The sequence below is a fragment of the Hyaena hyaena genome, unplaced genomic scaffold, assembly GCF_003009895.1.
Source record: "Hyaena hyaena isolate Hyena2069 unplaced genomic scaffold, ASM300989v1 scaffold_40, whole genome shotgun sequence".
In the NCBI taxonomy this organism is placed as follows: domain Eukaryota; kingdom Metazoa; phylum Chordata; class Mammalia; order Carnivora; family Hyaenidae; genus Hyaena; species Hyaena hyaena.
This window is the reverse complement of record NW_024080672.1, coordinates 1857512-1870408: the sequence shown is the minus strand read 5'-3', so window position 1 is coordinate 1870408 and position 12897 is coordinate 1857512. Positions and strand designations below refer to the sequence as shown.

Below are 12897 nucleotides of genomic sequence, written 5' to 3'. Positions count from 1 at the left end.
TCCCTTTTCGTGTGGATTCTAACATGCGGATCTGTATAGGTATGTGTGTACCTCTTTTGTATGCGTATTTTTATGTATGTGTGTATTACTACAGGAATCCATAATTTTTTATGTATTTCTGTGTCCATAACTGAGTGTGTGCATTTCTGTGTGTCTATAATCGTACATGTGCATTTCTCTGGAAATTTTTGTCTTGCTTTTGTGTGTGTGCACGAACATCTTCTCAGATCTCTAGAAAACGGAATCTTCCGCAGATGCGTTATATTCTATGAATCTCCCTGAAAACCTATAAATTCCGTGAGCCGATCCAAAATTCACCCTTTCCTCTAAGGGTGTGGGGTGGGCTTGGAAATGGGTATTACCCTGCCAATGATCCTGAATTTTCCACGAACCCAGCCCCATGCTAGGAGGTGGGATTCAGGCCCTTTGACGCAGCCCCCCTCCCACCCTGCATTCAGGCAGAGCAAGGGCTGGGGGACAGCGCTGCAACTTAGGGGCAGAGGACCGGGCAGGGGCCGCAGACCCGGGCTGCGGAGCCTGGGCGGGGGCGTCGGGGCGCGGGGCAGGATGCGGGTCTGCGTGAGGGGCGAGAGGCGATGGGAACCGCGCAGAACAGCCTGAGCCGGGCGGCCGAAGACCTCGACTCCCGCCTCCTGCCTCGGTTGGGCCCGCTTCTTATTGCTCTTTTCATAAAACCCGGCCCAACTGGGTTTGTAAAACCTGCCGCCCCAAGTCGGGGCGGCCTCGGTGGTAAGATGGCGCCGGTGTAAGAGCTGCCTCCTCTTAGTGATGGGGAAAGGGTCATAAATCCGTTGTTGTTTATGAAAATTTACAACTTTGCAATACAACTTTATGAGTTGTTCGGCCCTTCCATTGGCCGCTGTCGGTCATGTGGATGGGAACCGTGAACATGAACTTTTTTATAATTTCCCTTGCGAGAATAGAGCCGCATTCTTTTGCTCCGCTCCGTCCTGCCTGCTTCGGAGCTCTGCCTTCCACCGGGCCTGGCTGCGCTTTGTCCGGCGATGGCGAGCGGGACGAGGCCCCGGCCCGGCCCGGCCCGGCCGCTCCCGCTGGAGGTGGGGCGCGTGCAGTTCCCGGCGCCGCGGCGGCCGCTTCGCAACTCGCAACCTGGCTAATTTCCTGCGGCCTCTGGCACCAGGAAGGAGGACAATTCGTCTCCCCGGCGGCCCGAGCGACAGCTGTCAGAGGGGCAGGAGCTTCTGGGAGCCGCCATCTGAAGGTGAGACATGTGCGGAGACAGGAGCAAAGGTGGTGAGATGGCAGCCGGCGCCCGCGGCGGTGGGAGAGGGCACTAGGGCGGCTTTGACGAGGGGCATACTCACCCTCGCCCCCACTCACCGTTCACACTTGCCCCCCATCACACGTGCGCGCGCGCGCGTGCACACACACGCGCGCGCGCGCGCGCTCCCTCTCTCTTCTCCCTTGCTCACCATGGCAGTGAATTCCAGCCTCCTTTCAGGGGCACAACGCCCTGGCATGGGGCAGGGGCGCTGAGGTCTCTCCCCTCTTCCCCAGCGACCTTGCCGAGCCCCAAAAGAAGTGACCCTGCACTCCGCGTTCCTTGCCAGCCTCTCGGGTTTGGATTTTTTTTTTTTTCCCATTCAAGACCCAGTTGGCTCGGTTGAATTCTCCAATAGCTGGAGACAGTTCCTGACCTGGGGAGGTGGGAAGGGGTGAGGGCAGAGTGAATTAATCGACCTGCGTCTTATTAGTGTCAACACAGTACCTTCTCTCTGGAGGGAATCGGTTTCTGGGGAGAAAGGTAGAATGAGGAAAAAAAGGAAACAAAAAACTTACTTAATTCAGCCATGTTCCTCTGCGGGTTGCCTGCTTCCCTTCACGCGGTTTTCCGATGACAGATGTGTCTGTAGCGCGGGGAGAGGGACTGGGTGCGTGGGTGGAACTCTGTGTTGGAGGAGAGGATGGGGTTAATTGGCTGGGTGCTGCTTGGCGGGAAGTTTCGGTGCAGAGAATGTAGTGGTGTTATTGAGAGCGGCAGCCCCCCCCCACCCTCCCGCAGCTAAGGTTGAAGGGAGAACGCAAACCGAGTCTGGGTAATAGGGGGACCCCCCACCCCCCACCTCGGCGCAGCGGGCTGGCGGCCGCGCGCCCCACTTCCCGGAGCCGGGAGGGGACTGTGAAGCCGGCCGGGAGGCACGGAGGGGACCGTGGCCGTTGACTTTACGTGGCGCGGTGTCACAGACCGTGGCTTGGCCTGGGTGCGCGTCGGGCAGATTTGCCCCGGGAGCTTCCTGGGACTGCGACCAGAAACGATCCTGAGGGTCTGGGCTCGAGTTCTTTTTGTTTGTTCTGTGGTTCTGCTTGTTGTCGTTTTTCCACCTTATGATAATACCTCGGTATGCATTAGAAAATTAAGAAGGGGCTGTGGATGTTTGGGGCGTCCACCGGCGCTGTGGGTGCACTCGGGGCGGATAAAGCTGCGCCTTTGCGTCGCAGGGCCGCGGGCTGCCTGACTGCGGCTGCCGCGGGCAGATTATTTATTGCGACCGCGCTGGGCGCTCGCTGCTGCCACGCTGTGGCCGTCGCCGGTACCGACGCCAGCCGCAGCCCCGCGTCGTGCAGCCTGGCGCGACTGCCGCGCGGGCCCCTCAGAGATTCCCAAGCAGGCCGTGCAGAGGGGGGCAAGGGAGGACCTGAGGGGCGGCCTCTCAGGGCCTGTCGGGAACCTCCCCCGCCTTGGCCACCCCTGATAGGAGCTGGACGCCCGACTAGACTCGGGTCCTCCCCCCACCCCCAGCGCCATGGAGACTGGTTGCACAGGCGGCCTGGCACGTTATGGCTGCTTCTGTCCAAACTGCGCGTCCCAAGGCGTCCCCGGGGCGCACGTTGGTTCGGGGAAGGCGCCCGCTTTGGGATTTTTCAAATCGGAGAGACCATTCCTGGTCCCGAGGCCTGCAGGCCTGGCTGGCCCTGAGGAGGATTGGCTCTGGCAAGGAAGCGGGCTTTGGCGTCAGGCGAGGGCCTGTGACAGGCAGAGGCCGCACCTGTATGCTATGGGCTCTGGCCCGGGCTACAGCTCCAGGCGGCACGGGTGGCCCTCCAGGTCACCCCCCCACACACCGGCAGGCCTCCCTCCAGGCTGGCGGAGGTCGAGTGGGCAGCCCAGAGAAAGGGCGGACTGTGGGGCCCTCCTCGCCATCCAGTCCCCCTTGAAGAGCAGCTGAAAGGTAAGCAGACTTTCTCTATGGCTTTGACCTAGAAGAGAGAGTCCTCCTAGCCATTCTCACTATCCCGGGAGAGGCTCCCTCCAGCGTCTGGGGCTCCTATTCTTGCCTGAGTGTGTGTGTGTGTGTGTGTGTGTGTGTGTGTGTGTGTGTCGCTCTGTTTCTCTCTCTCTCTCTCTCCATATATATATATATATATATATATATATATANATATATATATATATATATATATATATATATATATATATATAGGCACCTAAAGCTGGTTGGAGAATAAATTGGGCCGTTGCCAACATGATATGTACCAGCCTTGGCTAACACGTAGAGATTTCCATTTAATTTATTTTTTCTCTCTCCCTGCCTATAGAAACTAGAAACACAATGGTTTTTGGCTCTTAGCTGAGAAATCAAATTCTGTCATTGTCTGGGCTAAGTCTTAGATCAAGAATCTAAGTCAAACCATAGCAAATAATAACAATAGTAGTATATGTAGTAAACTGCCATCTCTCCCAATATGCTGTGTGAGACCTGGAGGTATGAAGCAGAAATTATAAATGTAAACATTTCTCAACATCTCCCCACAGTTATTTTTGTCTTACATTATAATAATTTGCCCGGCATCACTGTCATCTGATAGTCCTGTTTAAGAAACAATAACTCATACACAATTTTCTTGGGATGTAGCCTTAAAAATAGTTCCCTTTAAAATTTTTGACTGGAGTTTTCCTTTCCACCCATCGGGTTTATCCCCTGAAGAAATTCGAGGGAAATGTTACATTCTAGCTTCTCCTGCCAGGCCCTTTTTATATATGCAAAAGAGAAACTGTCCCAGCGTGGACTGATTGGGGCAGAGGGAGAAGGCTTCTGGGTGTAGACCCCATCGGGTGGGCAGCAGCCACTTTGTAGGGTGCTCGCTAGCTTCTGCGGAGGCCGCCCTTAGCCCAGTCCTTTCCCAGTTTTCTCCCTTTGAGGGAAGTGAGGGCAGGGGGGAACAAATCAAAAAGCAAGGAAGAGATTAAGGAAGTCGTTGTCAGATTCTTAGGAGGACACTGCCACCCCCCAAGTCCTGAACCCCATCAGCCTGCATTCACCAGAGTTTTACAGATCTTAGAAACGTCCTCTGGAAATTCAACCAAATTCCATAAATAGTCTTTCTTCAGCGTCCACAGAATTGAGGATTTTAAAGCTAATTCAAGGGTTTTACAAGCCCAACAAATACTGTTGTAAAAATGCCATTGGAAAGATATCACATTTTACAAAATGAGATTGATCCATGTGCTGTAAAAGTCAACTATCTCCAAGGCACACCTATCAAGCCAGGGCAGCCGGGGACATGTTTTTCGCCTCCTGTCCGGGAAAGGCCAGGCCTGTGACAACGGCAAAAGCAATGCAGAAGGTTCCTGGAGCCGGTGAGGCAACTATGCTTGGTACTGGGGCAACTGCAGCCAGCAGGCCCCTAGCAGTTCCCAGGAAAGGCAGGGAAGAGGGTACACCCCAGGAAAGTGCAGGCTGTCGGGCGCCCCGGAAACCAAGCACATCAATTATCCCACAGCCTTGGGACATCCCAGCTGCCCTCTATGCCTGGTTGGGCAGGGACCTTGGGACGCCCGTGCCTCCGGAAAGAGGACAGAGATTCCACATCTGGATCTGGCTCAGCTCTGAGTGGTCCGGGTGTTGGGAGGGCCAGTCCCAGGGCTGGGTGAGGGGAGCAGGTCCCCTGTTTGGCTTCGAAGCTCAGTCTCAAGGCCACTCCTCTGTAGGTCCCTTTCTTGTTGAAGCCAGTGGTTTCTGGCCTTTCGATTCCTGGGTTCAAAGGTGGGGCCGGGGACGCACAGCTTGTGGGGTGCTTTGAGGCCAGGCGGTCGCTGGCCACTGGAGGGGAGCCCGGCTCGACTCGAAGGAGACGTGTCGTACGTGGGAGGCTGGGGCTGGCGGGGGGAGACGTTTGGCCGCGTCTTGGTCAGCTCGAGGTGAGCCTTCGGCCCCGGGGCGGCCGCGAGGCCCAGGCCCTTGGCGGGAGTGGGGAAGGAGGGAGGGAAGGGATGCACCGATTCCTAAGAGGCAGGCGTGAGGAGCTGGGCGTGAAGGCCTGGTGTCTCAGGCCCCCTTCTTCGGCCCCGGAACCCGCACCCACGGGCGGGGGAGTGCGGAGGGAGGGGCACGCCCAGGGCCCTGCCGGGAGGGCGAGCCGGGCCGCGCGCTGAGCCGTCGTGGTCACCGCCCCTCCCGGCGCGGGGCTGTCAGGTTTCCTGTTTGGAAAGAAAAACCAGCGAAATCCGAAAAGGCAAGAAGGGGGGGGGGGGTGGAGGACGCAGCGGGCCTGGCGGGGCCTCTGCGGCGGCCCGGACCCCAGGGCCCCTGCCCCGGCCTGATTCGCGCGCCCCTGCCCGGGCCGGGCCCGCCGCCGGCGTTCGGGAAGGGAGCCGGGCCGGCCGGCTGTGCGCGCCCATCAATCTGCCGGGCGGGCGGCGGGCGGGCGGGCTGGGGGCTGTTTGTAACTTTGCTGCCTCGGTCGCCGCGGTCCCCGGGGAGCGGGCTCCAGCGCTCGCTCCCATTGGCCGCCGCCGCGTCAGCTGGTGCGATTTGCTGCTGTCGCTTTTGGCGTTCGGCCATCCAGAAACAAACCAGTTCGATGACTACTAATAGTTATAGCCAGATGTACTAATACACAACAAATCACAGTCCTGCAGAGGGGCGCGCAAATGAGTTCCTATTTTGTGAATCCCACTTTCCCCGGGAGCCTGCCCAGCGGCCAGGACTCCTTCTTGGGCCAGCTGCCCCTCTACCCGGCCGGCTATGACGCGCTGAGGCCCTTCCCGGCCTCGTACGGGGCGTCGAGCCTCCCGGACAAGACGTACACCTCACCTTGTTTTTACCAACAGTCCAACTCGGTCCTGGCCTGCAACCGGGCGTCCTACGAGTACGGGGCCTCGTGTTTCTATTCTGATAAGGACCTCAGTGGCGCCTCGCCCTCGGGCAGTGGCAAGCAGAGGGGCCCCGGGGACTACCTGCACTTTTCTCCCGAGCAGCAGTACAAGCCCGACAGCGGCAGCGTGCCGGGCAAAGCCCTCCATGACGAAGGCACCGACCGGAAGTACACGAGCCCTGTTTACCCCTGGATGCAGCGGATGAACTCCTGCGCGGGTAAGGCATTTCCCCGCCGCCCCCCCAAGAGAGTGGAGGGAGAGGGGGAAGGGGGCAGGGAGAGAAGGAAGGCTGGAGGAGGCGGAGAAATTAGAAAGAGGAGATGGAGAGAAAGGAGGAAAGAATGAACAAAGTTCCTTTGGCTTTTTAAAGAGATTTTTAAAAAAAGAAAAAAAAAGAAAAAAAACAACCCATTCCCAGTGAGGCAGTCAAGCTGTGGCCGAGTAAAGGCACTGGTGTCCGTGTAAGGTGACACCCTAGGGGATCGAGAAGGGTCACTGCCACCCTGTGTGAGACCCTGTGAGGGGCAACCTGAACAGAGAGCGAGGCTGGATGGGAGGGAGTGCCTGCCCACACTTCCCCCTAGAACCGCCCTGCACAGATCCCCAAGCGGAGATGGCCTTCTGCACCCATCACTGATAACTCCCCTTCACCCCCCAGTCCCTCTCCTTTCTGCCCTGCAAAACCCATCTAGTTAGAGCCTCTCACTTGGCCACTTCTGGTGTCTCCCCAAAGCTTTGGAGGCCACATCCCCAGCCTCAGGATTTTTTTTTTCTCTTTCTCCTCCCTTCCCTCCTCCTCCTTCCACTCAACTGCTCACTCTTAGCCAACTTCTGCCTCCTTTTGAGGCCCTGCCTGAGTCTCACACACACAGCTTGGGGGGGGGACCCCCAACCATGGGTTCCTTTGGCACCAGAACGGATAGTCCATCACAGTCCTACATTTCCAGAAGCCCCAGATGGCCCATAGCTCCATCCCGTTGCCTCTGGTTTCCAAAAACTCAACAGAGAATCCTAGGACAGACCCCAACGCAGGTTTTTGAAACATATAGTGTTTTGCTTTAAAATCCACTTGGTGTTTTTTTTTTTTTTCCAAGGGAGCTCTGCAATTCTCAGAAGGGCCATACAGTTTGGGGGAGTCTGCAAAGATTTGAGAGGGCTGCCCATTTTTCATCTTCCGAAAAACATGGTTGAGTCCTGACGTGTCTGGCCACAGTAACACCTTTCACAGAGATCCGTGTGTGAATTCCGAGTGTCTGCCCTGCTCCCAGGGTTCCCCGCCCATCACTTCCAGACACACACACTACACTCCCACAAAACCACGACCCAGGTACCCTGAATTAAGAGCGCCCGCTCTATTCTTTTGCTTTGTAATGGTTTCCTCACAGAGCAGACTTTTCGAAAGCAGTAACTTCTCACTGCAGGTTGTTTTAGGTGGAAAACATCTCGCTTGGTATGAAATCATCTTCTCCCATCCTGCCCGCTTACGGCCTTAGACACACTTAGACATAGCTAAAGAGGTTGGAGTGGAGGCCGGTGGTTTCCAGCTCAGAGGCCAGGGGCGCGGGGCGCGGGTCCGCCGGTTCGGCCGCCGGGCCCTCCTGGCTCACTGGCGCCCGGCCATTTCTGCCCGCAGGTGCTGTGTATGGGAGTCACGGGCGCCGAGGCCGCCAGACCTACACGCGCTACCAGACGCTGGAGCTGGAGAAGGAGTTCCACTTCAACCGCTACCTGACGCGGCGCCGCCGCATCGAGATCGCCAACGCGCTCTGCCTCACCGAGCGCCAGATCAAGATCTGGTTCCAGAACCGCCGCATGAAGTGGAAAAAGGAAAATAAACTCATCAATTCCACCCAGCCCAGCGGGGAGGACGCTGAGGCAAAGGCGGGCGAGTAGACGCCTGGGCAGGGACCAGGCCAGCACCGCGACCTCCCTCGGCTTTGCCCCCTCGCCTTCGCCTGCTCCCCAACTTTCCTCCCCCGCCTGCTCCCATCCGGGGGGCTTCTGCAGCTTCAGGGGGAGCCGGGAGCTTTGCAAACGCCTGAGCATTTATTTCTCTCTCACACACAAAATCCCACACACAGCCAATCCCAGCGGTGGAGCGGGGCGCACTGCACACACAGTCCCGCTCTCCAAGGCTGCTCTAGCCGGCTTCGGATCCCAGGGCGCGCCCCGATTTCGTCCCCGGCTCTTGTGCTAGTGCCTTTGCGCGCCCCTGAGCTCGGGACGCGGGGTTGCTGGAGAGGAAAGAACCTGGGCCGAGCCTCTTTTGGTGTCTGGGCGTTTTCGCCTCGGTCCCTCGCCACCAAGTCCCGGAGGGCACCGCCAGATCGACTCTGGCCACTGGAAAGAGGGGGCACAAAGGCTGGGGCCCCAGCACTTCGGTGGCATCCCGGGCGCCCCTAGACAGGAAGAAGCGTGAGGAACAAAGGGGGCCCTGCGACAGCCTTGTCTCTCGGCCCCGCGCGCGCAACCGTCCGTGGAAGAGAAGCAGCCTCAGCTGAGCCGACCCAACCTGAGCGCGGGTGGAACTTTACAGCCCTGGGAGAGACTGGGCTCCCGAAGTCTCCAGCTCCGGATCCCGGATCCCGGCCTCCGACAGTGCCTGCGCTGCCACCAGAGTAGCTTTCAGGACCTAAGGAGGGGGCCCAGGGCCATGGGAACGGCAAGAGTCCTGGTTTCCAAATGTGCCAGGGGGGCCTGCGACTCGCAGCCTCCAGCGGGAAGTACCCTCTATGCCTTTCGGCTATATTCGTGATTTACTTTCGTCTTTCAGGACCCAGGAAAAAACTACGAAGATACTAGGCACTAACACGAAATGCTTCCATCAGCACCCTCATTTTACTCCTGGAGATCTAAGCAAGACCCTAACAACTCGGCCCACGGATTCCCAGCCCCCAAACAGCTTCTGTGGCTGCGGGGAGCCTGGGCCCACTGGCTGGGTTCACCGAGAACCCTCCGAATTTGGGCCCGGCTAGCTCGAGGAAGGGGACCTGGTGGTGAAGATTCTCCAGGCTGGATACTTAAGGCAAATCAAATAGCGAGCTAATGACACGAAAACCATATTTGCACGAAAGAAAAATCGACTCCGGTTATAAAAGTGTATGGAATTTGACCTCGCCTCGGAGAAACACTACACAAAAGCTATCTTTAATAGACGCCTATCATTTAAGAGCGGCAGGGACACTGTCCCTCATGCACTCACAAAAAAACAGAGCCGTAATTGTAGCTGCTGCTGCGGGCAGGATTTATTTCTCCAATTGGCTAAATGGCCTTCCCCCCTTCCCCGAAGGTGATATCTGTATTTTCAAATTTCAGAGCTGCCGGCACGACGGGCAGAACCGACCCCAACCTCAACACAAAAATAAGAGGGGCTGCACAGCGGGGAAATAAAGTTGTTGTAAATAAAATCCAAGTCACCGTCTCCCCCCAATCCTCTGCATCCTCGCCGGGCGCGCGATCGGCAGCTGACGGCCTCACAATTGGTACATCCTAATGGAACTGCGAGGGAAATGCAATAATTTTGCCATAATGGGCTGTAACCTCAATTCGACCCCGGCCCTTGCAGCCCTCGGTCGGAAGCGGAGCGATGCGCCCTGCCTCCAGCGGGTGGCGCTCGAGTCCGACTGAACGGCGGCGGCGGGTGGCGGGCACGCGCCTGGGGCGCGCGCGCCACCCCTCTTGCCTCCACCCAACTCCCCCATTAGTGCACGAGTTTACCTCTAGAGGTCATCAGGCAGGATTTACGACTGGACAACAAAAGCACGTGATTCGAAGTCGTACCCCATATTTGGGTGCCTACGTAGGAGGGAACCAAGTACATGTCCCAGTCATTTCCATAATTCATCATAAATTGTGCAAGGGTGCTATAGACGCACAAACGACCGCGAGCCACAAATCAAGCACACATATCAAAAAACAAATGAGCTCTTATTTTGTAAACTCATTTTGCGGTCGCTATCCAAATGGCCCGGACTACCAGTTGCATAATTATGGAGATCATAGTTCCGTGAGCGAGCAATTCAGGGACTCGGCGAGCATGCACTCCGGCAGGTACGGCTACGGCTACAATGGCATGGATCTCAGCGTCGGCCGCTCCGGCTCCGGCCACTTTGGCTCCGGGGAGCGCGCCCGCAGCTACGCGGCCGGCGCCAGCGCGGCGCCTGCCGAGCCCAGGTACAGCCAGCCGGCCACGTCCACGCACTCGCCTCCGCCCGACCCGCTGCCCTGCTCCGCCGTGGCCCCCTCGCCCGGCAGCGACAGCCACCACGGCGGGAAAAACTCCCTGGGCAACTCCAGCGGCGCCTCGGCCAACGCCGGCAGCACCCACATCAGCAGCAGAGAGGGGGTTGGCACGGCGTCCGGAGCCGAGGAGGACGCCCCCGCCAGCAGCGAGCAGGCGAGCGCGCAGAGCGAGCCGAGCCCGGCGCCGCCCGCCCAACCCCAGATCTACCCCTGGATGCGCAAGCTGCACATAAGTCATGGTAAAGCCAGCCTTTTTCTAAATCCACGCGGCCGCGGGGGCGCGGCTCTCGGTCCCCCCTCTCTCCTTTACCGCCCTCTGTCCCCCTCTCTCTCCGGGTCTCGCCTCTCCCAGCCCTGTGGAGTCTCTCCCCGCCGTTCTCCTTCCCTGCTTCCCTGCTTTCACCTCCTCTTCTCTGCGGCGCCCAGCGCTCGCAAATGGGGAAGGGGGGCGGTGGAGAAGGGCCGCTGGCCAAGCAAGTTTAGACGTTGCAACGGGGGGAAAAGGAAAAAATCCCATATGGAACCCGGCGCCTCGGAACGCGCTCCCGGGTCAAGCCAGCCGAGCAGGGCGCAGAGAGGTAGAGGATGGCAGTGGGGGCCGTGAATCGGGCTTGTCAGGGCGGATAATTTATGAGGAGGGCTACGCTGGGGAAACAGCGTTACTAATTAGAGTCCCCGAAAAGGGGCTTGGGGGGGGAATAATCGAGGCGAGAGCCGGCGGGATTCTGAAGTTTGGGAGCAGAAGGGACAGCAGGAAAGGGAAGAAAAAGAAAGCAGGCGCCCCAAGCGAGCAGGCTGGAACAGAAGGCGGCTCGCGGGGCTGGAACTTTAAGGGAGGGTGACCTGGAGGCCACTTGGACGCTCAGGAAAGGGCCTTGCTTCCGTGGGTTTCTGAGAGGTGGGCTGCCCGGGAGGGCTGTGCCCCGCCTCAGGGTGCCAGGGGCAGGGCCAGAGGGCAGGAGAGGGGCGAAGGAAAGCCGGGCGATCCTCCGGGACGCGGCTCCAGCCTCAGATGGGCCGATTGTTCCCAGAGTCCAAATTGTATTGTTTTCTCTCTAGAAAGGAAGAGGGAAGGAAATTCGGGAGGGGTGGGCGGGTGAGGAGAGAGGACTTGTTGAGCTTTGTTCTCCCCCCCGGTTCCTTGCTCAGGAGCCCTGGCTCGTCCAGCTGCCTCGGGTAACCAGGGGCTGAGGAGTTGGGGGCTAAACCGCTGACTTTTCTGTTGCAGATAACATAGGCGGCCCGGAAGGCAAAAGAGCCCGGACGGCCTACACTCGCTACCAGACCCTGGAGCTGGAAAAGGAGTTCCACTTCAACCGCTACCTGACCCGCCGAAGAAGGATTGAAATAGCACATGCTCTTTGCCTCTCCGAGAGACAAATTAAAATCTGGTTCCAAAACCGGAGAATGAAGTGGAAAAAAGATAATAAGCTGAAAAGCATGAGCATGGCGGCGGCGGGAGGGGCCTTCCGCCCCTGAGTATTTGAGCGTTTAAAGTACTGAGCAGTATTAGCGGATCCCGCATAGTGTCAGTACTAAGGTGACTTTCTGAAACTCCCTTGTGTTCCTTCTGTGAAGAAGCCCTGTTCTTGTTGCCCTAATTCATCTTTTAATCATGAGCCTGTTTATTGCCATTATAGCGCCTGTATAAGTAGATCTGCTTTCTGTTCATCTCTTTGTCCTGAATGGCTTTGTCTTGAAAAAAAAAAAATAGATGTTTTAACTTATTTATATGAAGCAAGCTGTGTTACTTGAAGTAACTATAACAAAAAAAAGAGAGAAAAAAAACACACAAAAAAGCCCCCCTTCAACCTCGTTTAGTGCCAATGTTGTGTGTTGCACTCCAGTTGTTGAACTGTGCATGTGAGTGGAAGTGTTCTTGTCTCAATAGCTCCAAGCTGTTAAAGATATTTTTATTCAAACTACCTATATCCCTTGTGTAATTAATGCTGTTGTAGAGGTGACTTGATGAGACACAACTTAACTTGTTTGACGTGTAGTGACTAGTGACTCTGTGACGAAAACTGTGACTCCGAGCGGTGTGTCCCTGCGTGCCTTTGTAGGACCCTTTGCACGAACTCTGGAAGTGGCTCTTATAAGCGCAGCTTCAGTGATGTATGTTTTTGTGAACAAAGTTACAAAATATTGTCCGAGTCTGGCTGTTTAAGCAAACTGTGATCAGCTTTTTTTTTTTTTTTTGTATTTGTTTTTAAGGAAAAAAAAAATACTGACTGGAAACAAAAAAAAATAAACTTTCTATTGTAAGTTCTCTTGGTCTGGTTTGTGCCAAAAAGCAAGCGGCTCTCTCTGTTCTTCTGTCTGTCCAGTGCTGGAAGGCAGCGAGTCTGAGGCTACCTGAGCAGCCTGCCTGTGCAAGGAGACCTCAGACCGACACCCTGACCCGCGACCACCCTAACTCTGACCCGTCAGAGTTCAGGGCAGAAAGTGGAAAAGCTGTAGGTGGCTCCAAAGCCTGAGTCCAACCTGCCCACCTCTGAGGAAACCAAGTTAACTTG

General features: G+C 56.9%; 2 protein-coding genes across 2 annotated transcripts; both read left to right on the top strand.

Annotated features, from left to right (window-relative positions):
* The first annotated feature begins 5914 nt into the window (after positions 1-5914).
* On the top strand, positions 5915-8051 carry HOXA6 (homeobox A6). Its single transcript, XM_039229879.1, has 2 exons — positions 5915-6356; positions 7773-8051. The coding sequence occupies exons 1-2, from the start codon at positions 5915-5917 to the stop codon at positions 8030-8032; spliced, it is 702 nt and encodes a 233-aa protein (XP_039085810.1). The 3' UTR covers positions 8033-8051.
* Positions 8052-8059: 8 nt separating this feature from the next.
* HOXA5 (homeobox A5) lies at positions 8060-12162 on the top strand. The gene is made up of 2 exons (XM_039229876.1): positions 8060-10620; positions 11610-12162. The coding sequence occupies exons 1-2, from the start codon at positions 9726-9728 to the stop codon at positions 11858-11860; spliced, it is 1146 nt and encodes a 381-aa protein (XP_039085807.1). The 5' UTR covers positions 8060-9725; the 3' UTR covers positions 11861-12162.
* The last annotated feature ends 735 nt before the right edge of the window (positions 12163-12897 follow it).